The sequence below is a fragment of the Macaca thibetana genome, chromosome 2 (assembly GCF_024542745.1).
Source record: "Macaca thibetana thibetana isolate TM-01 chromosome 2, ASM2454274v1, whole genome shotgun sequence".
Lineage (NCBI taxonomy): Eukaryota > Metazoa > Chordata > Mammalia > Primates > Cercopithecidae > Macaca > Macaca thibetana.
Genome location: NC_065579.1, coordinates 153,898,902 through 153,926,413, shown reverse-complemented (window position 1 = coordinate 153,926,413; position 27,512 = coordinate 153,898,902). Strand labels below are relative to the sequence as shown.

The 27,512-nt window shown below is 39.8% G+C and overlaps 1 protein-coding gene across 4 annotated transcripts in view; it reads left to right on the top strand.

Annotated features, from left to right (window-relative positions):
* The window catches only part of NDUFB4 (NADH:ubiquinone oxidoreductase subunit B4), an 812,324-nt gene extending 793,441 nt beyond the window's left edge, over window positions 1-18,883 (top strand). For 2 of the 4 annotated variants that reach the window (XM_050781903.1, XM_050781904.1), the window contains exons 2-4: window positions 12,967-13,233; window positions 17,683-17,826; window positions 18,763-18,883. In XM_050781903.1, the coding sequence (XP_050637860.1) occupies window positions 13,054-13,233; window positions 17,683-17,826; window positions 18,763-18,825 (387 nt within the window). In that variant the 5' untranslated portion in view covers window positions 12,967-13,053 and the 3' untranslated portion in view covers window positions 18,826-18,883. Of the gene's footprint in view, window positions 1-12,892; window positions 13,234-17,682; window positions 17,827-18,762 lie in introns of those variants that run through there. The other 2 variants (XM_050781905.1, XM_050781902.1) reach the window with 2 other exon arrangements.
* Window positions 18,884-27,512: the final 8,629 nt, after the last annotated feature.

The following is a 27,512-nucleotide window of genomic DNA, read 5'->3' as shown; positions in this document are numbered from 1 at the left end:
TTCAGTCTAGTTTGCTGTGGTTGGCCTTAGGTCACCTTGCCATTCCAAGAAGTGGTCATTCACAAACTAGCTTCAGCAGAATTGATTTTCTGGGAATCAGCCTGTTTCTGCTGAGGACGAGCTTAAACCAAGAAAAATTAACAGCATGCCTCCTTGGGCAGGGACGATAGAGTGATAGAGTTCATAGACCAAGTGAGAACTGTCAGGAAAGCATCGTGTCTGTTTATTCCACAGCCTTGAGGCATTGACAGTTGACAGGAAGGGTGGAGGTGGGCACAACACCTAGAAGAGGCAACTGGGTGGAAAGCAAAGATAAATACAACTGTAAAAAAGCATATAATTCCATAAGCAAACATAAAATGCTTTGAAAGTGGTGTTTCCTTATCTAAGTACTTACTGATGCTTTTTAGAAAACCAACCTTAGGGCTTTGCACAGTGGCTCACACATGTAATCCCAGTGCTTTGGGAGGCCAAGGCAGGTGGATCATCTGAGGTCAGGAGTTCAAGATGAGCCTGACCAACAGGACAAAACTCCATCTCTACTAAAAATATAAAAATTAGCTGGGTGTAGTGGCGGGCGCCTGTAATCCCAACTACTTGGGAGGCTGAGGCAGGAGAGTCACTTGAACCCAGGAGATGGAGGTTGAAGTGACCCAAGATAGAACCACTGGACTCCAGCCTGGGTGACAGAGGGAGACTCTGTCTCAAAAAAAAGCAAACCAACCTTAAAGTCAAGTAAAGGAGATAATTAAGTAAATTATAATTATTTCCTATTGTTGGAGTATTATATGTCCATAGGATAGTTTATGGATGTTATTATCCATAATAAAGTTTATGGAAAACTGTTTATTTAAAAAATTTAACTGAAAAAGCAGAATATAGAATACACATAGGATAATTACAATTTTCTAAAACATCCTGTGTGTGGAAAAAAGATTGGAAGAAAGAAATGTCAAAAATGTTATGTGATTGTCCTTAGGCTGACGAAAGTTGGGTTTCAAATATTTTAATTTTTCATTCTATTTTAAAATTTTCCTATAATGAAATGTATTACTTTTGGAATGGAAAAAATGCTTTAAAACCCCCAAAGAACTTCATTTTACTTTTTATCCTTCTTTAATCCAGGGTAATGCTTATAAGAACGAAGGAAGTTAAAGATAATTCATGTTGAGAATTTAAGTATAATTTGGTAGGAACTCTGAGCAAGTGATACTAAGTTACGCCTTGGCTGCCCTAAGTTAGCCATATACACATTAAGCAAACCTCATCACTGGGTCTCCATCCCCTTTCCTTGGTCAGGTGACTATGAAACACTAAGAAGTCTGTTCACCTGGCTGGGCGCAGTGGCTCACACCTGTAATCCCAGCATTTTGGGAGGCCAAGGTGGGTGGATCATGAGGTCAGGAGTTCAAGACCAGCCTGGCCAACATGGTGGAACCCCGTCTCTACCAAAAATACAAAAAATTAGCCAGGCGCAGTGGCAGGCACCTGTAATCCCAGCTACTCAGAAGGCTGAGGCAGGAGAATCACTTGAACCCGGGAGGTAGAGGTTGCAGTGAGCTGAGATCGTGCCATTGCACTCTAGCCTGGGTGCCAGGCTTTTTTTGAGACTCCATATCAAAAAAAAAAAAAAAAAAAAAAAAGAGAGAGAAAAAAGAACTCTATTCACCTAAAGATCATACCAATGATGGCAGAATACAGACTCTAGCAATAGGTCTAGCAAAGTTTGGTATATTCCACAACCTTCAGTTTAACTTGCTGTGGTTGGCCCTAGGTCACCTTGCCATACCAAGAAGTGGTCATTCACAAACTGGCTTCCACTGAATTGATTTTCTGGGAATCAGCCTGCTGCTGCTGAGGCCAAGCTTGAACCAAAAGATAGGAGACCTCAGGAGGTTAAATTCATAAGCCAATATTTTTAATTAGCCATCCTTGGTATATTTAACAAGTCACAAGAGTTAGATTCTGTAAATAATAGTCTTTCAGAGGCCAGGCCTGTGCTGCATTTTTAGAAATTCAGAGTCAGCCCAGGCAAAAATTTCAATGATATATTTTACCTGGAGAGAGAACATCTCTCTAAGACTGTTAAATCAAAAGCTATACTACACTCACCCACAATAGCTACAGAATTCCTTGGCAGGGGCTAGTGGTTTCTTCTAGCTGATTCTGAAATTGAAATATTGAATATCTGTCATTTAGGAACATGAAATTCAGCAGCTTTCTTAAAGAAACTTAAACCAACATGGGAGAAAAATATAAAAAGTTTCCTTATAACCTAACCAGCATTACGGCCTGCCATGCACCCCGAGTCCTGGGCCAGTTTCTTCAGGAGACATGTGGAGTAAGAAACAGAAATTGTTCTTAAGGAGAGGGAGAAAAAAAACAAGTACAAAATTGCCCGTAATATCAAATAGAATAAAAGAAGTAAGATGCAAATTTAGGGAAGAGAAAAATCACCTCTACTTGGGGGCCATAAGGGAAGATTTCCAGAGAATGAGGCATTTGAAGCAGACCTTGATAGACATAAGATTTCAGTCAGCCATAGGCAGCAGGGAAGGTACAAGATAACACTGATGGAGGGAAGAATATTATCAAGCAAAAGAAGATATGAAAAAAAAGATGACATGTTCCAATCCAAATTTCTAAAAATGCAAATGGCCCTATGAACTGAGTACCGGGGAGTCATGGCCTGGCCTATGGTTGGGCTTTGTTTTGCTGGGTATGAACTTATAGCTCTGTGAACTTTTGAGATTCAGGTGGAGGAGGAGGCTGCTTGGCTGGTGGGGCTCCCAGAACAGACTTATGGAGTGTGGGAGAAGAGGAATGAGAGCTCTTACTGCTACAGAGATAAGAACTTGGTAGGAAGCAAATAAGAGATATTAAAAAGATATCATTGGGGCATTTTGCTTTGTGATATAACTCCCCTCCTCTGTATCCACATAAATCTTTGATCACAATGGACATTACTAGACAATGTGTTAGACTTGAATTTTGAGTGTTGTGTGTGTGTGTGTGTGTGTGTGTGTGTGTGTGTGTGTGTGTGTGGTGGTGGGGGGTGTATGTGTGTATGGGTTGAGGGGTGGTGGGTATAAAGTACATCCTGGAGGTGAGAGTGGGATGAAAGCAGAGGCAGCAAGAGGGGTGTAGGCACATTGGTGAATAGACTTACCTGGAAGTGAAGAAAGACAACTAGTCATTCATTCATTCACCACTACTATGTTGTACCAAACACTGTGCTAGTGTCGAGATGCAGTGGATCCAAGTCTGATGTGGTCCTGGTCTACAAAGAGCCTGCATTCTCGTTGGGATGGGGGCAGAGATGAACTAAATAATTTTAAAAATGCATAATTAGGATTGCAGTTAGTACTATGAAGGAGAAGCCTATATTGCTATGAAAGTTCGTAGAGGGATTTGACCTTGTTGGTTAGTTAAGGGGCTATAGAATTGAGTTCTGAAGGACGAATAGGAATGTAGAGTGTAGTGTTTAAGGTAGAGCAAAGAGTAAGTGCAAAGGCCCTGTGGAAAGAAGGAACTGAAAACAGGCCAGCATGTCTGAAGCATAGACAGTGATGAGGAACATGGAGTCAAGCACTGCTGAAGAGACAGGAAGCAGACCACCACTGGGTGTTACAAGTCAGGTAAGGGTTTAATTGGGGGTGATAGGATCATTTATATTTAAGAAGGCCACTCTGGCTGCTGTATGGAAAAGGAATGAGAGTATGACAAGAGTAGATGTATGCAAGAAAATCAACTAAGAAGCTGCTTCTCTCCCCAGGGAAAAGATGATGATAGGACTATACTTTATCACAAATAAGAAAGCATGACATAGCCTCAGCTAAGAGGATTAACTCTCTTTTATATTTAAATTGAAAATGTGCAAGAAAATGTCACCTTACCCTTTGTAGGAAACGTATCGTTCCTTTCAAGTACAAATATGTGCTTATGTAAGTGACTTTAGCAATAAGAACAGATATATGCTAACACTAGGATGAAAAGACTGTCTCTGAAGAAGTGGAATGCAAAATGTAATATTCATAAGCTTTTGGATGTCTACCTGACAGATGTGTTTCTAAGTGTACTGTATATTTTGGGCAGAATTTTTTTTTCTTGGCTGGTTTGTATACAGCACACTGAATGGATAGAGGAAGCAAAGCATTATATATGAGTTACTTTGTCTTTATATACAAACAATTCACAGAGGCATTCCCACTAAAATGCTTCCATTTCACCTTCAATTCTTCTTGTATACTCTACTTTTGTTCAAGGAGAAATTAACAAATCACAATGACATTGGGAGATTATAATACATCTCTATAGATGAAATAGACAAAATGAATAAAGGTATGAGAGATTCAAACCACACAATTAACAAGCTTGATCTAACCCTGCACTCAATAAATACGGAATATATATATTCTTTTTAAGCTCACATGGAACTATTATATACATTGACTATGTATGATTACAAGGTAAGTTCATTTTCTAATAACAGAATATACATAATTTTTGTATTTTTCTACATGTATGTTAAATTTCCATAAAATGACTTGTTTTTTTAAAAAGCCAAACGAAACCAGAGCAAATAAAGATAAAGTCTCAAAGAGAGACTCAGCAAATTTCAAAGAGATATCACACCAGTTTCTCTGACAATAATACAATTAAATTAAAATTTAACAATAAAATGGGTTCTGTTAAAAAACAAAGTAGACAATCCTCTAGCAGAATGGATGAAGGAAAAAGCAATAATATTAGAAGTAAAGGGAGGAACATAATTATAAAGAAAAGCAATTTTGGAAAGCAAAAAATGCATTTCTAAAGAATTTGTGACTTAAGAAAAAAATCATACAGGAAACTATCAAATACTCAGAACTGTATACCAATGAAAATGATAATAACTTGTGGAGATGTAATTAAATGAAATGTACAGAATAATATGCATGTATTATAAGCATAAAAACAAAAATGAACGAGATAAGCATTCGGTTTAAAAATCTGGAAGAAAGACATTAGAGTAAGTGCAAGAAAAGCAGAAGAGAGGAAAAAGTATTGATTAGAAATGATTAACTAAATCAAAATGGAATCCCAATCAAAGTTCCAGCAATTTACTTTGTGGATATCAACGATCTGACTCTAAGGTTTATATGCAGCAGCAAAAGACCCAGAATAGCCAACACTATATAAATAAATACTGGGCCAAAGACCTTAACAGACACCTCATCAAAGAAGACACACAGATGACAAACACATGAAAAGATGCATCATGTCATGTGCCATCAGGAAAATGCAAATTGAAACAACAATGAGCCACCCCATACACCTATTAGAATTGTCAAAATCAGAACACTGACAACATCAAATGCTGGAGAGAATGTGGAGCAACAGGAATGCTCATTCATTGCTTTTGGGAATGCAAAATGGTATAGCCACTTTGGAAGACGGTTTGATGCTTTCTTATAAACAAAATATACTTTTTTTTTTTTGAGGTAAATTCTAACTCTATCACCTAGACTGAAGTGCAGTGGTGCAATCTCAGCTCACTGCAACCTCTGCCTCCCGGGTTCAAACCAACCTTGTGCCTCAGTCTTCCAAGTAGCTAGGATTATAGGCACCTACCACTATGCCTGGCTAATTTTTGTATTTTTAGTAGAGAAGGGGTTTCACCATGTTGGCCAGGCTGGTCTCAAACTCCTGACCTCAGGTGATCCACCTGCCTTGATCTCCCAAAGTGCTGGGATTACAGGCGTGAGCCACTGTGCCTGGCGAAAACTAAACATATTCTTACCATACAATTCAGCAATTATTCTCCTTGGTATTTACCTAAAGGAGTTGAAAGCTTATATCCACACTAAAACCTGAACGTGGATGTTTATAGTAGCTTTATTCATAATTACCCAAACTTAGAAGCCACCAAGATGTCCTTCAGTAGGTGAATGGATGAATAAATTCTGGTACCTGAAGACAATGGAATGTTACCCAGCCCTAAAAATAAATGAGCTATCAAGTCATGAAAAGATATGAAGGAGCCTTAAATGCATATTTCTAAGTGAAAGAAGACAATCTGAAAAGGCCACATACCGTAGGATTCCAACTATTGACATTCTAGAAAAGGCAAGATTATGGAAAGAGAAAAAGATCAGTGGTTGCCAGAGGTTGGTGAGAAGGTGAGAGGAAGGTTAAATATGCAGAGCACAGGTAATTTTTAGGGCAGGGAAAATAAACTGTATGATACTATAACATTGGATATGTGTCACTATAGGTTTGTCCAATACATAGAATGTGCAACACCAAGAGTAAACCACAACGTAAACTATGGACTTTGGGTAATAATGATGTCAATGTTGGTTCATCAACTGTAACAAATGTACTACTCTGGTGGAGGATGTTGATAATGGGGGAGGCTATCTATGTGAGGGCACAGGTGGTATATGGACAATCTCTGTATCTTCCTCTTAATTTTGCTGTGAAACTAAAACTTCTCTAAAAAATAAAATCTTAAAAATGGGTTCTATTAAAAGACAAAGTAGACAATCCTCTAGCAGAATGGATGAAGGAAAAAGCAATAATATTAGAAGTAAAGGGAGGAACATAATTATAAAGACAGTGGAGGTTGAAAAAATTCATAGGATGAGATCAGAAACTCTATGGCAGTACATTTAAAACAAGATATTTGAGAAAATATAAATTATCAAAATCAATTCAAGAAGAAAGAGAAAAACTGAACAAACCAACAACCATTACAGAAATTAAAATGATAGCCAAAAATCTCCCCTGAAAAAAACACTGAAGGCCCAGATAGTTATAAAAGTTAATTCACCAAGCTTTCATCAAATAGACAGTCCTATCTTATACAAACTGTTTTGGAGAGTTAAAAAAAGAAAAAAAAAACAAGAGAAATCTATCTAACTCATTTCATGTAAATATACTACCCCCATTAAAAAAGAAGGAAGTATATCCCATGTATTCATGTAAATATAAAAAAACTAGACAAGAACAAAATAAGCTAAAAAAAAACCTTTAGAGCCAATTCACCTATAAACATAAATGACAAAATTCAAAGTAAAATGCCAACAAATGTAATTAATCAGCATATTAAGAAACATACATCATGGCCATGACATAGGATTAATTCCAGAATGCAAAACAACTCCACATCAAAACAACTTACCAAAGTTATCTGCCTTTTTAATAGACTAATAGAGAAAAAAACGAACAATAGATCTTAAAAATGTTGAAATAGCATTTGATCAATTAAACACCCATACATGATTTAAAAAAAAAAAAAAAAAAACAACTTTTGCCAAGGAATATAAGGGAATTTTCTTAACCCAATAAAGGGTTTCTGTCAAAACTTATAGTAAGCATCATATATGATGGTGAAATATCAGATGATTTTCTATTAGAGTTGGGAACAAGATAGGAGATCCCTTATTTCCACTATTACGCAACATTGTACTACAGGTCGTCCTAGAGAATGCAATAGGAGAGAGACAGAAAATAAGTTTAAGACTTGGAAAAGAAAAGGCAAGACTGCTATTTGCACGAGATATGACTGACTACATAGACGAATCCTAAGGAATATAAAGAAAAGCTAATAGGACTAATAAAAATTTTAACAAGGTTACTGATTTCAAGATAAGTATATAAAAATCAATAATATTCCTATATCCCAGCAATAACCAACTGGAAGATGAAATTGAAAAAGTAAACAATAGCAGCAATAAAAATCTATTACTGTATTAAAGAGGCAAGAGTTATTTATGGAGAAAGTTACAAAACATGATTGAAGGACATGAAAGGAGATCTGACTAATGATCACGATGGGAAGATACAATATTTACAAAGATGTCTATTCTCTCCAAGTCAAGCTATAAATTTAGTGCAATTCCAATAAAAATCTCAATGGATTTTTTCATAAGATTTGATAACTTAATTGTAAAATTCATCTGAAAGAGAAGAGGAACAAATGTAACTTAGACAATTTTGAACTATAATAAAACAGAGGGATTTGCCCCACGAAATAACAAGACATTACAAAGCCATAGTAAAAACACATAGAAAGTAACACATGTTTGTCATGGACAGGCCTTGTAGTCTCAAAGTGCCTGCTGGATACATTACCACGTAGGAAGAAAGTAGTCCTAGATGGGTCTTTTCTAAATATCATAAACTTCTGTGACTTAGGTGTACCTATTGGGTGAAAACAGTTGTATGCTTATTCATGAATTGGATGAATTCATGAATTGATGACTTGGACAGTGCCCAAGTCAACAGAACTACAGAGGAGTTGGATACAATGAAAGCCAACCTCCCATGTGGTGCTTTGGGGGCAATCTAGATTGAAGTGTCAAACTGACCCAGTAATGTCTTATTTTGGAAGAAGAGTAAGTGCTAGGTAAACAAATACAAAGTGGGTTATCAAGCTCAAGTAGGACCCTGAAAACCCTAAAATATTGTTCTTATTCTCCCTTAGGGCTGCTGTTCATTCCAATATTGGGAGGCAACCAAACAGATGACTGTCCTTGCTACCCCATGTTCCTGGATCTTCTTACCAATTAAATTAATTCACATAGCACTCTGTGTCTCTTCCTTGCAGCCTTAATAAGACTAACAGGAAGATCCAGGTTTGAGGAAGATCCAGGTTTTGGAGGAAGCGTCTTTAAGAAAAATTACACAAAATTACAAATACAATTAGATATAAATGAGAAAAATCACAATAAATTATAAATTTAAAACATAAACATCACAAAATGAAATATATAAAAGAAATAATAAAATATTTGTATTAATTTTCTGATATACCTCTATGTTTTTTCCTATGTATTTTGACTGCATCCACTTTGTTTACCTCTTCAGATGGCAAGCTTGTTGTAATACTGTATTCTATAGAGGAAAATGCAAGATAATACAGTGCTTTCTGGAGTCACCTTTCTTACAGTTTTTATATCCACCTGTTCCCCAAAACACTGCCCTATCAACATAACTCAACCACCCCTTCCCATCTGCATTCCTTCTTCACTTCACCACATCATCCCCCTTCTTCCAGCCAAACACAGGTACATATACTTTGTCCTTGTAACCCATGACCTGATAAATTCTGTTAGGAGGTTTCTTAGGAAGTAAAAGGCTTCAAAACAGGAAATATTCATTGATGAAATGACAACTTGTGAAATTTTTCCCCACTTAAATTGTCCAATCTTTTAACCTTAGGGCCTATACCCACTTCTATCAAAATCCTGGTCATTCACTTGGAAATATCCAGCCCTCAAATGCAACTGAAATCTATTGCAAATTAAAAGCGCAAATTTGCAAAAGATGTGGAATTTCATGACCTTGAAATTGATGTTAGTAAACTGCTGGATCCACATGCAAAGTCATTAATAAAGGAGGACTTCACAGAGTTGGACCAGATAACAAATGAAAAAGAGAAAATCAATGAGAACGATGTTGACATCAGTACATCAAAAGGAAATAATCTGATTTCAAAGGATTAAGAGAGGACTTCGGGAAAACTAGATAAATGCTTCCAAAACTTTTGCAAATAAGACCCTGCTGCAAAAATCAAACGCACAATGAAGGATAATGAGCCATATAAAAAATTATGTTCCTCCTCCAAAACATTTGAGTTACCAGAATTAGCACATACTTGCAACTGTAACCTAACGTGTTAAATATAAGATAAATTCATTTTTATAAGTTTTGGTTGAATTTTTTTCAATATAAAGTTCAAATCAAGTCTTTTTCTTTCACTCTTTCACCATGGAATATACGTCTCTATTTTTAATGGATTCACTGTAAGAGGGTCTTTTCTGGTACCCATTATCTTTGGAAAAGAAAGACCTTTTGTACTCATCTCTGTTTTACAAGCCTGCAATATATTTTAATACCACCACTCCCCCACTGGAAATTGTAAAAAATACAGACTCTTGGGTTCCTCTGCCATACCAGTTTTGAATCTCCAGGTGGAGGACACGAAGTAGGAGTTAAAAAAATTTTCCATATTTTAATTTACTAATTATTTTTACTTCTTCTTCTTTTTTTTTTTTTTTTAGAGGTGTAGTCTTACTATGTTGCCTAGGCTGGACTTAAACTCCTGGGATCAAGGGATCTTCTGGCTTCAGCCTCTCCAGTAGCTGGGACTGCAGGTACATGTTACCACACCTGGCTAAACTCCCTATTTTTAACACTCATCATAAGCAATCCTCGTGATAATCAGGCAAGTGTGGTAATAGCTACTTTAAGTCATCCAAAGCTTTCTCTCTTTATAGTAACCTTAAGAAATCTTTAACCTAGTCAGCTGGTTTTGAGGTAGGAGGTAGGACTCGGACACCGAACCAAATTGAGCACTAGCCTGAACAGGTCGGAGGTGGAAGCCGCTTTCCATCAGATAGGCACAGCAGTGTGTCATTCATCATTGCCATGGCAACACCCGGGAGTTACCACCCCTTTCCAGGGCAATGACCTGATGACCCAAAAGTTACTACCCCTTGCCTAGAAATGTCTGCATAAACTGCCTCTTTTTTTTTTTTTTTTTTTTTTTGAGACGGAGTCTCGCTCTGTCGCCCAGGCTGGAGTGGTGCTATCTCGGCTCACTGCAAGCTCCGCCTCCCGGGTTCACAGCATTCTTCTGCCTCAGCCTCCCGAGTAGCTGAGACTACAGGCTACCACGCCCGGCTAATTTTTTTATTTTTAGTAGAGACAGGGTTTCACCGTGTTAGCCAGGATGGTCTTGATCTCCTGACCTCGTGATCCGCCCGCCTTGGCCTCCCAAAGTGCTGGGATTACAGGCGTGAGCCACCGTGCCTGGCCAAACTGCCTCTTAATCTGCGTGTTATTAAAAGTGGTAATAAATGTGGGTATAGATGTGACTGAAAGCTGGTCTGAGCTGGTGCTTTCTGCCTATGAGGTGGCTCTACTCTACAGGAGCAGTCACGGCTGTGACACCACCAAAGCTGGAACACCGCCTCTTCAATAAAATTGTTTTCTTCTACCTCCGGGTTGCCCTTGAATTCTTTCCTTGGCAAAGCCAAGTACCCGGGCTGCCTAAGCCCCACTTTGGGGCTCGCCTTCCCCGCGTCAGTTCGTACTCGCTGGACTCATTCCTTTATCCTTTTATTGTTTTTACATGCTCTCCTTCCTAGATCCGTGTCTAATCTACACAGCTTTCTGAAACTTTATGTAGTCTTTAGAATTTTATAACCTGCTCCTGCTTTTCATATTGTATTATTTTCTTTTTTTTTTTTTTTTTTTTTTTTTTTGAGACGGAGTCTCGCTCTGTCGCCCAGGCTGGAGTGCAGTGGCCGAATCTCAGCTCACTGCAAGCTCCGCCTCCCGGATTCGCCATTCTCCTGCCTCTCCTGCCTCAGCCTCCCGAGTAGCTGGGACTACAGGCGCCCGCCACCTCACCCGGCTAGTTTTTTGTATTTTTTTAGTAGAGACGGGGTTTCACCGTGTTAGCCAGGATGGTCTCGATCTCCTGACCTCGTGATCCGCCCGTCTCGGCCTCCCAAAGTGCTGGGATTACAGGCTTGAGCCACCGCGCCCGGCCTATTGTATTATTTTCTTAATATTTCAAAACACCTTTGAACAAGTCAGAATTTCCTTTTTTTTTTTTTTCTCCTTTAAAATTGAGTCTGAGTAACTCGTCTTGTGTTCATTTATTCTACATTCCCTCAGCCTGCATTCTCATGAGTCCATTTTGCTCTATATTCATCTGGACATTAGACTACTTTGCAAATATTACCATTTCTGCCCGTTCTTTCTGTACTGCTTGATTGTCAGCACCTGGAAGACAAACATCTCATCTTCCATTTTGTCTGGATTTCCCCCACTGAGCCTAGAAGACTGACTTAACACTGACTAGTGTGCTGTGTGCTTCACGCGGTGGGTGCTTAATAAACATTTTAAAACAGTATTAAAATGTTGAATAAATTTGACAGCAGTGCTGCTTCTCATCATTTCAAACGCCAACACTTTCTAGGTCCCTTTTCTAGCAACCATTTTCCAACATACCTACATGCCTCCAGACATTTCAGCCAAGCTGGGCTCTCTTTTGATCCATCTTTCTTTGCCCGAGTTATGGAAATATTGTTTACATTTTTTCCCCTGAGGAGGGAAACCCAAAGACCCTGCTGTGAAACTTGAAGTTGCTTTTTCACCTTGGTAATTGGGGGAGAGGGAAGGACAGCAAGGATAGAGAAGGTTTTATTTCCAATTACTTCAGTTTTTGCCCCAGATCGTCTTTTACAATAAGATACAATGCCCCTATGAGTATTTTCACATCTTTATGTTTTTAATTCTTTGCATCTGAAGAGTGCTAAGGATTTTAGGCAAGAGGTTTTAGTATTTTAACTAAGATGATTTCCTCATGAGCTTTATTCAATACCTCATTTTCTTCTTGACCTTCTAGTCAGTCAGGCAACATTTCTCTTATAACATCATTTGTCCTATTAATCATTATTTCTTACCTGTGAAAAATAAGCTTACACTTAATGTTGTATGAATCTAGCATGGTAACGTACAGAAAAGCTTATTCTCTTCTTCTTGGGTAGGGAATTCTGTTCTGCTTAATCTATTTGTTAGCTTATTTAATCCTCACAACAACTTTGCTAGGTGGACAGGAGTCATTATCTCCAGGATAAGGAAAAGGAAACTCAGAGACGTTAAGTGACTTATCCAAGTGACACAGCACTGTTAGACCCACACTGAAAACCCGGACTTCTGACTCCACAGCTAGTCCCACACAGCTCAGCTTTACATAATAGGCCCTGGTTGTGTCAGTAGAGACAAGGCTGCTAGGAAGAAGCAGCCGAGTGACAGATGAGTAGGTAGGGAGCGGTGGGGCAGGTCGAAACGCGAGAAGAGCACTTCGCGCATGCGCATATCACTGAGCGAACACGGCCGTGTTCAGGAAGGTAGGAGAAAGAGGCGGAGCTCCTTGTTAACGCCATCGCCAACCTCTGCTAACGCGCAGGCGCGCTTCCTGAAGCTGAAGGTCCGCATAAAGACAAAGGGCCTCAGAATCGCGCAGGCGCAGTTGTGCCCTGGGTCGCCAAGATGTCGACCTCAAAGTATAAGCCGTCGCACCTGGCCACTCTGCCCGAGACCCTCGACCCAGCTGAATACGACACATCTCTGGAAACCCGGCGGGCGCAAGCCGAGCGGTTGGCTATAAGAGCCCGGCTGAAACGAGAGTACTTGCTTCAGTACAACGATCCCAACCGCCGAGGGCTCATCGTGAGTGCGGGGCCTGCCGGGCGGGAATAGGGTCCGAGTCCTGGGAGAGACCGAGAGAGACCACGCAATGTGTCGGCCACCGTTCCCGATCAGTATCGCAGACGCAGGTCTTCTTCAAGGCCTAGCCAACTCACTACCCTTTCACCTTTGCCAGAGCTTGGCCCTCGAGAGGACCGGCTCTGGAGTCAGACCTGGCTCGGTTTGAATCCTTGATCACTTCCTGCCTGCGTGACCTTAAGAAAGTTACTCACTCTGCTTATCCTCCCTCGATTTTCTGTCTGCAAAATGGGCGTAATATAGTGCTTACTCTTTTATCAGGCTGTTAGGATTAAATGAGATAGAGCGTGTGACTGGCCTAACACAGTGCCTAGTTCGTAAGGCGTGTTCAGAAAATGTTTCTATATATATATATGCATATGTATATATATAAAATTTTAAAGAGCTGGTGTTTACTTTTCAGTTCACACCTCATAGGGGTACTGCTCTCTCCTGATGAGAATACAGTGATTCCTTCAGCCTGCATCTTTTAAAGACCCTGCAGCTTGTTGAAGTTCTAGGCTTTGGAGTCAGAACCCAAAGCACTACTCATTGGCTAACTCTATTACTTTGGGCAACTTTAACTCCTCTGAATTATAGTTTCCTGATTTCATATATAAATGATGTGCATTCTTTATAGAATTATGAGGTTAAATAAGATAGTCTGTGTAACATTCCCAGCACATAGTATATGCCCAGTAAACTGGTAATTAACAGGTATGCGTCTATCAGATAGTTTTCTATACAGGAGCTAAATAGGTCAAATACGATGTTAACAGAACAGGACATTTCCCACACGTTGCGTTGGTGTTTCGGAATTTTGGGAAGTTATGAGGATTGAATGAAAGTTACAATGTGCCAGGCACTGTGGTAAACTTTACATATCACAACTATTTGGATAATTAAGCTCTACTACTGTCCCCATTTTACAGATGAGAAGACAACGTGGGAAGGACAAGTAGGTCATATAGAGGTGCCCCTTTAGCAGGTGATAGAGCAAAATTCTAACCCTGGTTTGTGTAACCCACAGCGTCTGCTTTTAACTAGTAGGCTGTACTGTCTCCAGCCAGAACCTTGTTAACTTGGGAAGAGGGTGCAGAAAGACACATTTATTACAAACTCACATGATTGGGTTTGATGTGTTAGTGTGATGCATTAAAAGAGAATAAGGCCTCAGTCAGACCTGAAACTGAAACCAAGATCTTCTATCTTCTAGCTATATGCCTCAGGGTAGTTTCAATTTTCTCATGTGTAAATAGAGGTAATACTACCAGTCTCTTTGGTTTTGTTGATTAAATGAGTGTGTGACACTATCATTCATTAATCAATACATGTAAATTGTCTTGCCTAATTTTTTTTTTTTTTCTTGAGAGAGGATCTTGCTCTGTTACCCAGGCTGGAGTGCAGTGGTGCGATCTCGGCTCAACTGCAACTTCTGCCTCCTGGGCTCAAGCTGTCCTCCCACCTCAGCTTTCCAAGTATCTGGGACCACAGATATGCGCCACCACGTCCGGTTAATTTTTTGTATTTTTTATAGAGATGGAGTTTCATCATGTTGCCCAGGCTGGTCTTGAACCCCTGAACTCAAGCCATCCTCCTGCCTCTGCCTCTCAGAGTGCTGGGATTACAGACTTGAGCCACTGTGCCCGGCCATCTTGCCTACTCTTTAAGAATGATTGATTGAATCAGTAAATAATTGCTTAGGGTCTATTATGGCCCTATTTTACATGCCAAGATAACAATGGAGATCAAAACAGGCAAAAATTCCTGTCCTTGTAGAACGAACTTTCTAGTAGGGGAGACAAGAAACAAGTTAAACAATTAAAATCATTTAACATATTAGGTAGTGGTAAATGATTTAAAAAAAAAATAAAGCAGGGGAGATTTGGAGTGTGAGTGAGTAGTAGGGGAGGGAGGTAGCTACAATCTTAGGCTCAGGGAAGGCCTCTGTTTGAAGGTGATATCTGAATAAAGATCTGAAAGAAGTGGGGTGAGGGACCTAGCTCTCTAGGAAAGTAGCATCAGGGAATAGCAAGTGCAAGGGCCCTTAGGCAGGAGAGTGTCAGGTTAATTGAAAAACACTGGAGAGACCATTGTGATTAAAGTGGAGAAAGGTGAGGGCAGAGTGGGACAAGATCACACCAGACCTCGTAGGTCATTGTAAGGACTTTTACTGAATAGGGAATTTCGTGATCTGGACTTAACAAGTTCTCTGGCTGCTTAGTTGAGAATTGACTATGGGGAAAAGGACAGGATCAGGGAGACTAGGAGGCTTTTGTAGTAATCCAATCTGTTGATAGTGGCTACCAGGGTGGTGGCAGAAGGCGATGAGAAATGGTAGATTCTGGGTGTATTTTAAAAGTAGAGCCAACCAAGTTTGCTGATAGACTGGATGTGGTGTATGAAAGAGGAGTCAAGGATGACTCCGAGGTTTTTGACCTAAGTGATTTTAAGAATGAAGTTGCCTTTTACTAAGAAACACAGGAATGTGAGAGGAGAAGGTATGGAGGTGGAGTAGACTATTGGGAAATCAGTTTGGGATATGTGACATTTTAGACGCCTGATAGACCGTATGTCAGAGTTGAGCAGTTGGTTGGATATTGAGTCTGGAGTTCAGGGTGGAGTTACAGGGCTGGAGGTAAAATGTTGGGAATCATCAGCCTTTAGATAGATTATTTAAAGATTATTTACTCCCTTGACACTGTCAAGGGAGTAAGTGTAGATAGGAAAGACCAGCAAGGTCTGAGGTCCGAGGTCCAATATTAAGAGATTGGGGAGATGTGGAGGAAAAGAGCAAAGAGATGAAGAGAAAATGGCCATAGAGTTGGCAGGAAATCCAAACAGGTGTGGGCCTGGAAGTCAAGTGAAGAAATGATTTCCAGGAGTTTTCACCATGTCAGATGCTACTGAGAGTCCACTGGACTTTTAGTGATGTCAGAGGAGGAAAACTCTTCCTAGTGTGTCTTTTGGAACCTCTCTTAGTAACATTACTGGGCTTAATGAACTATGTTCATGGGGCAATTGGTATTTTTATGAAATGAAATGTCTGTTTCTGGAAGACAGATCTGGCAGATATTAAAGCACAGAGAGGTGACTAGCAGATTGAGAAGTCTGCCATTTGATAGTCATTCAAATACATTTATAGCAGAAAGGATGTAAAAATAGATGCATTAATCCTTTCAGCTATTGAGCTTTAACATCCTCTTGGACCTACATCTGTGTCTTTACCCTCTTTCTTCTTGTTGGCAGTATAGGCATAATAATAAACAATGCTGCAGAAAACTTGCATGTGCTTTCGTTTTAATGTGCTGTGATAACATCAATAGTTTCTAGAACAGCAGAAGATATTTTGGGACTTTGTATATAGTAGTGAGTGCCTACACCCTTGAGGAATTTCAGTCTGACTGAAAGGAACCAGGAGCATTTCCATTATAAAGTTTTTTTTGTTTTTTTTGTTTTTAAAACTTCTGAGCTGCAGCTGATTATCTCAGGGTAAAATTGTTGTAATTTAGTTTGAAATATGACTGTGAAATTATTTTAGTTCTACAAATCATGACTTCTTGATGTTGGTTAGGACCTTGAATATGCATGTTATATACTAAAGTCTGAAAGCTGATTTTATTTGCTTATTTTTATCTGTCAGTTAATTGGGGAGACTAATTTTGTAAAATCACTTGGGCATTTAGCTAATTAAATTTAATTATGTTTTTGTGGGTAGATTTGCTGTCCATGGATAGTTATTCTAGTATAAATATATGAAAATGGACAATTATTTTCTTAACCAAGACAGTCTGATTATTTTTCTTTAACAACTTTGACCTTTCTACAAAACTTTTAATAGTGTGAAATGTCTGAATTAATGCTTTTAAAATATCAGTCAAGTCAGCTTAAAAAACTTACAGTTCAGCTAGCCTACCCCCTCCTTCATTTTCCTACAGCTTATTTGTAGCCTGGAAAGACTATTTTGGTAATAGCATTAGAAAGGATCCTGGAAACAAAATACAAAGCATGGTAGAGCATATGAAATCTGTTTCTCTTCATTGGGAATACTGCATGGTTCTGATGGTCACACTTGACAGTGACGCTAAGAACAGTCCAGAGAAGAACAGATAAAAATGACAAAGGAGAAAAAGTGGCTTCTATGACAGTTTAAAGATTAGGATTCTTAAGTAAACAGAAAGCTAATTGGTGATATGAGCCTTCTACATACTGGAGGATTTGAACACGATCATCAGAATTCGAAAAACACCAGAAATGAGATCTTCCTGAAACTGTTTAGGAGTATTCATGATATACCCTTAACTGTTCTAGAGAACAAAATGTGTCTGTGCTCCTTCACAGAAGTCCCTATGAATTTGTTTCTCAATGTGATCCTTCTTAAGCTCTATAGCTCTTTGTTTTCATTAATTTTAGGAAAATCCTGCCTTGCTTCGTTGGACCTATGCAAGAATAAATGTCTATCCTAATTTCAGACCCACTCCTAAAAACTCACTCCTGGGAGCTCTGTTTGGAATCGGGCCCCTCATCTTCCTGTATTGTATTATCAAAGCTGACAGGGTAAGTATTCAGACCAGATGTTTAGTATTTGAGTGACAGGGTCCCTCGCTAGGGGCCAGCTGCAGCTCCTTCTCCACCAGTGCCCCTCCCACCTTGGGGCTGTACGCTGCCTTCCCTTCCTCTCTCCTTTTATCTTTATTCCTTTCCAGCAGGAGTTAAAACAAAGTTTTCAGTTACCTTTGTCTATTTTTCTTAGTTCATTTGTTTTTAAAAAAGATGATGTTTATTGGGTGAAGTATTAGCAGAATACATAAATCACTTAGTGCGTTTCCTGTTTGTGTGAATTCTGTTTACGTTGGTCACATTTTGCGAATTAATGTTAAAACCTATTAATACTCTAGGGACAGAGAAGCACAAGCTGCCTGTGGGGAATAGCTGCCATCAGCAGCCTGGGTATATGATTGTATAGAAAGTCAAGCTGATCTTTGGCACCAAACTGTTCCACATCTGGTACTAAAGCCTGAGCTGCAGCCCCCAGGATTGTGTTGCCACTGGAGCCCACTCATCTAGCTTTGTTTTTAACTGGCCCATCTGCTTTCCCATTAGAGCTCGTGTATTTTGATTATCTGGTAAATGATCTACTTAGCAGAAAGGTAGTCCATACTTTCCCAGAAAGTGTTTGCATTTTGCTGTCAGTGTATGCTTTTAAGTGGGATAATATATTTCTAATGACTAAAATGTGAGTAAGATGTTTTTGAATAGGAGCATTTTCTTACTGTCTCTTTAGTTCCTTAGATTACTATTTCTTTGCACACTCCCTGGGCTTTAGACAGTGGGATTGCAATTAGGTTTGGAGTGTTTCATTCTCTTTGTCAGTTGTACCATGGGTTGTGCCAAAATGCAGTTTTTCTTGTCTTTTTTATTATTTATTTTTATCTAATATAGCCAACTGGCAGAATATATTGTTTTTAATGTACTTTTTTTCTGTCTATACAGGATAAGAAAGAAAAACTTATCCGGGAAGGAAAATTGGATCGAACATTTCAGCTCTCATGTTAAGTCTGGCAATGATGACTATATGTATTCCTGCCTAAATAAATAGTTTATTAATCATTAAGTAGTAGTTTCTCTTTCTTAGTGTTACCTTGATTCAATGTTAAAAACTTATTAACACCCTAATAACACAGAAGCAGAAGCGGCCTGTGTTGGGAGTCACTGCTGTCAGAGTGACAGCAAACATTTGCTGGACGTTGAATGAATGAACATAAATCTCTTTCCTCATTAAACTGTGAGCTCTTAGAGTACAGATTCTACAATCAGTTGTTCAACAAGCAAGTGTTAGCTATGAGCCAGGCATTATGTTATGTGCAGAGAATACAACAGTCAATAAGACAGAGCCTGTTCTTAAGGAGTACATTCTCTGACAGCTGTTTATTGAACAATTATTTCAGTGCTTACTACCTGTCTGGTACTATTTAATACCTAAGCCCTTGTCTGGCCCCAGCTGCAGTGGTAAATGCAGCCAAACTAACACCAATGTAAAAAATACAATCGAGATTCAGGAAAATGATGTAGGCAAGCTGATGAGAAGCAGTTCCACCTGAGGAATTTAGGAAGGTGGCATTTGATCTAGGCTCTGAAGTTCACAAGGCTGACAGGACAAAACAGAAACATGAAAGGGTAAGGTGTGTTGGGTATGGCTGGGTTGTGGGCTACTGTGGGGTGAGGAGATGGAGAGTGGAGGTCATGCTGAGGAACAGAAATATAATGGTTAGGGGTGTGAGCTTTGGAGGTCAAATCTGGGCTAGAATCCTAGCTCAAGTTAAACAGTTGGAATACTGGGCCTCCATATGCTCCTCTATAGCATGGAGATAGCCTGCTACCTCACAGGGTCATGAAGATGACAATGAAATAACAGTATTATGCTTTGAAGTTAAGTCTGGAAACAGTAGGGTGATAATTTCGCCACAAAGGCAGAGTAAAGTCAAGTGCTGTAGATAGTCAGCATGCTCTGTAGGGCTGGTTTAGATGGTATATTGGTCTTAACTCTCAAAGGCTATTCACGACTATACGACTACACTTTGATTTGATGCTTGCGTTAGCCTGGGTTGCCCCAGAAAGCAGAGACTGAGGGAAAGGCTTCTATGCAGGTAGTTTATGTTAGGAAGTGAGCCGAAGGAATAGAAGATTGGGAAGAGTGAAACATGGAAGGAGGGAAAGCCAGCAAACATGTGCCATGAACCTGTTACCTCTGAGAGTAACGGGCTCCCACTTGGGACCTGAGAAGCCCTGTGGAATGTACATTGAATTTTCCAACCAGATGTGGGAAAAGCCAATATTTGCCTTGTCTCCATTGGTCAAGGCTTATCCCATGCAATTCTCTTGTACATCAGGGTATGGACATACCTTGGAATGGCTGACTGTTTTTACAGGCATCACACATGCAGGAGAAAGGAAGCTTAGAGCAGAAAGCAAGTGATGTGCAGCTGAAGTAAAGTATTGTCAGGTCACACCTGCAGGCAGCTGACAGTTTCAGCAGTAGAGTTAAAAGGTGGACCAAGAGGTTGTGAGGTAGGCACAAGAGGTATAGGATTTCTTCCTCCACTTCATGCACTGCTTGGATCTGTTTGTACATACACAGTCCAATCTATAACATGTCCTTCAAGGTGATGGCTGTGTACAATCTACAGAACCCTCAGTATGGACCATTAAGGGAACAAGCTACAGTACATACTGTTGCAACTGGCCCATTCATCTCCCCTCAATGTACTTACTAGATTTCCCTTCCTTGGCCATCATTTTAGCAGGTCTAGATTGCTAGCCAGATGGAGTCACCAAAGCCTTCATTTCTAAGGACCAGAATCTTAGTTACTCTATCATCGTCAACCCTTTGTTGTAGCAATTGCATGTTTACAGTTGGGCTGGAAGTGGAAGCACCGAGTGTTCCAGTGAATCCCCTGGACTCCAGACATTACCCTTTTTGCCCCATTGTGTAGCAGCAACCCTAGCTCCAGGGGTCACTTACTGCTGCCAGTATGGAAATTTCTTCTTTGGTCTACTGTTTCCCAAATACAAGAAGTACCAGATTATTTTGTTTCCCTGGTGAAAGTGTTCTTACGCCTCAGCATGGGAATCAGGACTTCTTATCTAGTAGAACCTAAATTTGGAGGGAGGGGAAGCACATGTTCCACCATGAGTCACTGGGATGGCAAAAGGGGCCAATCCTACTTCTTGGTTCTCAAGAGTCATAAATTCTAGCTGTTGGGGCATAGCACTGTATCTATGACCACTGGTTCATTGCATGTACCACATGGTCAACCCTGAGCCTCAATCCTGCTACATGTCCTTAAGCTGGTACTTTAAGCCTTTAGTAGGCTTAGCTAAATTCATTTGTGCCCTAGAGCTGTTGTGTCCATCCAACCACACGGCAGATCTTCTGACTGTCCAGATCTTGATGGGCAGTTCTGGTTGAACGGTCACCTCATCTCAGACTGGGTGCCCAGCTGCTTTTGGAATGGTGAATTTTTCTTTGCTGCAGAAGGCATGGCCTTCCTCCACAACCTAAGAAGTCAGCACTGCAACTATTCTAGTGCCAAGGTCTTGCAGGAGACTCCAAGCAGCATCCTTAGCTACCACAGACACCTAGAGTATTGGCTCTATCGTGTTATGTGACCCAAGTGGTTGCTGATTACACTGCAGCCTGGATCTGCTGCAGAGTCCTTTCTGGTCTCCATTCGAAACTGGCAGCTTATAGCCAGGCATGCCTAGTATGTGCCTAGCTAATTGGAAGGCTGAGATGTGAGGATTTCTTGAGCCCAAGAGTTCAAGGTTGCAGGGAGCTATGATCATGCCACCCACTCCACTCCAGCCTGGGTGACAAACTGTGACCCTGTCTCTGGAAAAGCAAAACTAGCAGCTTTACAAATCACTGCATAAATGGGTCAGAGTACTGTTCCCAAGTAGGGTACAACGTTGTGTCCAGAATCCAGAGGCCCACAAAGTGCTGTGCCTTTTTCTTTGTAGTGGAGAGTGTGAAGTGGTTCAACTTGTGCTTTACTTTGGAGGGGCTATCCTGGTATGCCAAAGATCACTGGATACCCACAAACATCACTGATACAGGAGGCTCCTAAACCTTTATAGAGATTATCTCCCACTTTCTGGATCTCATACTAGGACACTGAAGTAATGAGGAACCTAATCTATGAGTAAACAGAAGCTTTAAGGCAGAAATACTAGAAGGTGTGACAAACAGCAATTCAAAGGGGCCAGGGTGATAGACATGTGGGAGTAGCTGTGTGTAATGGTGGAGTAAAGATCCATGAATTCCTGCAAAATGGATCTTAAAACTATTTTGGATCTACAGCTACCATCCTGTGCCCATGAGACTTGACCAAATCTTATAATTTCCATGTGGTTCCTGTTTGCTAATTTGTCTCTGCCCGTATCATTACAATAACGGTAAGACGCTGCCTCTTCCACCCATCTTAATGACCATTATTGTTACATTGTTCTCCAGATCTTAAAGAATTGTATTACTTTATTCTCATTTTGCTAGAGGGCAAAAACAGAAGGAATCCTACGGTGACCTTCAGTCATTTTTTCTAGATGACTTTAGTGTACTCCGTAGTCCCCACTTATTCAGTTATCTGAAGTCAACCACAGTTCTAAAATAGGTGAGACAGTACAATAAGCCATTCTGAGAGAGAGAGACAACATTTCCATAACATAACACTGTTTACTATTATTATTACAGTATATAATGACAGTTCTATTTTACTATTAGTTATTGTTTTATTCTCTTTTGGTGGCTAATTTCTAAATGAAATTTTATTATCGGTATGTATTTGTAGGAAAAAACAGTATACATAGGGTTTGGTACTATCTGTATGGTTTCAGGCATCCACTGGGGGTCTTGGAATGTCTTTTCTGTTGATAAAAGGGAACATGCTATTCTAATAAGAGTACAAGTATACAAGTCTATTATAAGAAAATTACAAATTTCCAAAAAAGAAAATTACAAATTAGTTAAGTAAAAGAATAAGATAAAAGCCGCTCCCAATTCCATCACACAGGGATGATATTTTGGTGTACAGTTGTCCTTCGGTATCTGCAAGGGATTGGTTTGGGACCCCCTGTGGTTACCTAATTCCTCAGATGCTAAAGTCCCTTATGTAAAATGGCTTAGTATTTGCATATAACTTATGCACATCTTCCTTGAAATCATCTCTAGATTACTTATAATACCTAATACAATGTAAATGCTATGCAAATAGTCGTTATACTGTCATGTTTATTTCTATAATTTTTTATTGTTATATTGACTTTATTTATTTAATTTCAATCTATGGTTGGTTGGATTCACAGATGTGGAACCGTCGGATATCGAGGGCCAACTGCATATCCTTCTAAAACTTTTTTTTCTCTGTGCTTATGTATCTTTTCTTTTTTCAACAAAATGAGATACACTGTGCATAATAATTTGTAAATTTTTGGCTCAATGATTTGTCACAGACATCTTTCCATGCAATGACTTTTCTGCAACATTTTAAATAACTGCTAGTATTCCATGTGTCTACCACAATTTATTTAACCAATCTCATAGTTGAACATTTCATTTTCCAAGTTTTTCTTTTTTCTGAGACAGAGTCTCGCTCTGTCGTCCACGCTGGAGTGCAGTGGCACGATCTCAGCTCACTGCAACCTCTGCCTCCTGAGTTCAAGTGATTCTCCTGCCTCAGCCTCCCGAGTAGCTGGGATTACAGGCATGCACCACCATGCCTGGCTAATTTTTGTATTTTTAGTAGAGATGGGGTTTCACCATGTTGGCCAGGCTGGTTTCGAATTCCTGGCCTCAGGTGATCTGCCCACCTCGGCCTCCCAAAGTGCTGAGATTAAGGGAGTGAGCCACTGCGCCCGACTCGTTTTCCAATTTTTTTGCTGTTTAATTAATGTAATGAATGCTCATGCCACAAATTCTTGTGTGTGTCTTAACTTTTCTCATAGGATAAATTTCTGGGAGTGAAATTTCTGGATCAATAAGTATTCAAATGTTTTGTTTTGGGTGTAAATATGAAAGGTTTTATAATTTTATATTCCTGGGCAATGAATGCAGTGTCTGTTCCCTGTACCCCGAACATAGTCACAGAAGCCAAACTCTTTGCCCTTGTATCCTTGCTGTGTCACTTACTGGTGAAGTGACCTGGAAAGTGTTTACATTCTTTGTGCCTCAGTTTCCTTATCTTTATAATAGATGTACTAATAACACATAGTATTGTTTAATGATTTATTACTAATAAATGCAGGGTCTCACTTTATTGCCCAGACTGGAATGTAGTGGCGCCATCATGGCTCACTGCAGCCTTGACTTCCTGGGCTCAAGATCCTCCCGCCTCAGCCTCCCAAGTAGCTGGGACTACAGGCAAGTGCTACCATGCCCTGCTGGTTTTTGTATTTTTTTCGGAGAGACAGGGTGTTGCCATGTTGCCCGGGCTGATCTCAAAGTCTTGGGCTCAGGTGATCCGCCCACCTCAGCCTCTCAAAGTGCTGGGATTACAGGCATGAGCTGCTGTGCCCAGCCTGTATTTCCTTCTCTCTCTCTCTCTCTTTTTAATTGAAAAAAGAGAGGAGGTCTTATTATATTTCCCAGGCTGGTCTTGAACTCCTGAGTTTAACTGGTCTGCCCACCTTGGCCACCCAAAGTGCTAGGATTACAGGTGTAAGCCACCCGACCTGGCTCTGTTTTTCTGATAGATCTTTTTTCTTAATGATTTTAAGGCTTAAACAATATATATTAAAGACATTAATTCTTGATCATGCTAGTCTTCTTTCATCAGGAGTTATTTTTGTACCCCTCAGTAACAGGAAAAATATTTACAGTATATTCTTGGTACCTAAATGTTAAAAGAAGGCAGTACCTGAAGGAATTTTTACTTAGCAGGATTTTTAAAAAACATGTTTTAACGTTAGGAATTATTGAACAGTGTGTTCCTATGGGTTTAATCAGTTTCAGTAGATTTTTTTATCAGTCAGGAACAACGAAAAGTCTGAAATCTCACCGGGCAGTGGTCTGGTGCGGGCAACAATTGCCACCTCATCTGAGAACCACATGCTACCATCTGTCTGACCAATGCACTAGCTCTGGGCACTGGGCACAGGAGCTCACTCTGGTACTATTGAGCATCCAAAACATGATGTGTGCAATGAGAAAGGTAACCAAGAACCAGATCATAAAGCCCTTATCACATAAAGAGTTTAGGCTTTAGCCTGATGTCAGTGAGAGTCACTGAAGGGATTAAGCAGGACAAACCTGATTGGATTTTCATTTCTGGAAAATCATCTGGTTCCTGGATGGAGGATGATTGCAGGACGAGAGAGGCTGCAGGAGGACCATAATCATGTTCATTTTCAATCAGACATAATTTTCAATTTTTGAGACAGCCCTCAATGCAGAACAAAGCAATCCCTGCCAATACCAAGATGACTCATTTGGATGTGAACTTGTTGAAAGCTTTATGAAAGTCTAAATACATTATCTCTATGAGTTCTCCTTTATGCACATGCATGAGGAGTCAGTCTTACAATTCCTCACACTTTTATAACAACCTCTCCCCGTCCCTGTAACAATATTGCTTCCCTAACAGGCTGGTTCAAGTACTATGTCTTTTTACCCTTTATTGTGGATCCTGGAGAAAAGGATAACATCCATTCTCTGATTGAAATCCCAGTGGGTCCAGTCTCTGATTTATTTTCCTTTTTATGTTTTCTCATTCCTAGTGGCACCTGGCAGTCTTCTCATAGCTTATTATATATCTCTATATTCCTCAGGATAGTTAATGGGGTATTTGAAAAAATCAGAGATCTGCACAAGAAGCTCTCTCGATCAAATTTGTATGGTTACAAAATATGGATAGCACTTTAAAATTACTAAAAATGTAATTCTATACATATATTCAAAGATTCTGGATTTTCAAAGCTTTCACTGCCACTGTCTTTTTTAAAAAAACCTTTTATTTTGGGTTCAGGGGTATATGTGCAGTTTTGTTATATAGGTAAATTGTGTGTTGCAGGGGTTTGGTGTACAGATTATTTCATCTAGATAATAAGCATAGTACCTGATAGGTAGTTTTTTGATCCTCACCCTCCACCCTCCTCCCACCCTCCACCAGTGGTCTATTGTTTCTTTCTTTGTGTCCGTGTGTACCCAAGGTTTAGCTTCCACTTATGAGTGAGAACATGCAGTATTTGATTTTCTGTTCCTGTATTTGTTTGCTTAGGATAATGGCCTCCACCTCCATCCATGTTGTTGCAAAAGACATGATTTCATTCTTTATTATGGCTGTGTAATATTCCATGGTGTATATGTACCAGATTTCTTTATCCAATCCACTGTTGACTTGATCCACTTTGATGATTCTGTGTCTTTACTATTATAAATGGCACTGCAAGGAACACACAAGTGCAAGTGTCTTTTTGGTAGAACGATTTATATTCCTTTGGATATATACCTATAATGGGATTGCTGGGTCAAATGGTAGTTCTGTTTTGTCATTTGAGAAATCTCTAGACTGCTTTCCACAATGGTTGAACTAATTTACATTCCTTCTACCAGTATATAAGCATTCCCTTTTCTCTGCATCCTCATCAGCATCTGTTATTTTTTGACACACTGCCACTTTCTACCTTTGTGTGAACAAATAGCATTTTATCGTGTTTCTATTCCTCATTTAGAGAACCCACTTATACCTATAAATACGACTAATACTTCCAATAGTTTCCCCTATGGCTGCATTGTTTACAGCCATTTCTGTGGTAAGATAGAGACTCTTCATTTTGCTGATACTCACTGTGGCCCGGAGAGACATGGCGCCACATCACCTATTTGGAGAACCTTCATTTTGAGTTACCAAGAAAGAACAGAGCACATCAATCTCATTGCCAAGCTTCAGGATTCAAAGTATTAAAGGAAGCTCAATTCCTGACATCTGACCTCTGAATTTCCTGGAGCTAGATGGCTGGTGGAACATCTGAGATTTCTGGAGCAAACCTGGCACTAGAGTTCACTTGTCCCCTTAATCACAAGGAGTATCACGTTATCAGTTTTGAGTTATTATTCACTTCTATCACCAACTGTATTTAAGTAATTCACCTATTATTTAATAACTACGCTTTGAGGAATCTTGGCACTGGGGGAAGGAGAAATTTGTCTGAAGTTGCTCCATAAATCAGTATAGGAGGTACTCAGGGGCTGAATTCTGGTATGAAATTATTGAGGGTAGGAGGAGAAGGTGGTAGGAGACTTCTGAAACTTTGCAGATTTAAGCACTTAAAAAAAAAAACAAACTCACGTTAGACTGGGCATGGTGGCTCACGCCTGTAATCCCAGCACTTTGGGAAGCCAAGGTAGGTGGATCACTTGAGGTCAGGAGTTCAAGACCAGCCTGGCCAACATGGCGAACCCCTGTCTCTACTAAAAATACAAAAATTAGCTGAGCATGGTGGCGCACACCTGTAATCCCAGCTACTTGAGATGCTGAGGCAGGAGAATCACTTGAACCCAGGAGCAGAGGTTGCAGTGAGCCAAGATCACGCCATTGCATTCCAGCCTGGGTGACAAAGAAAGACTCCATCTCAAACAACAACAACAACAACTTACATTATATGTTTCATATCCATTAAAAACATGAGTTTTCTAGAGAGGGTTTTACTCATATATTACAGAAAATGGAGAAAACATCAGAGAGTATTAT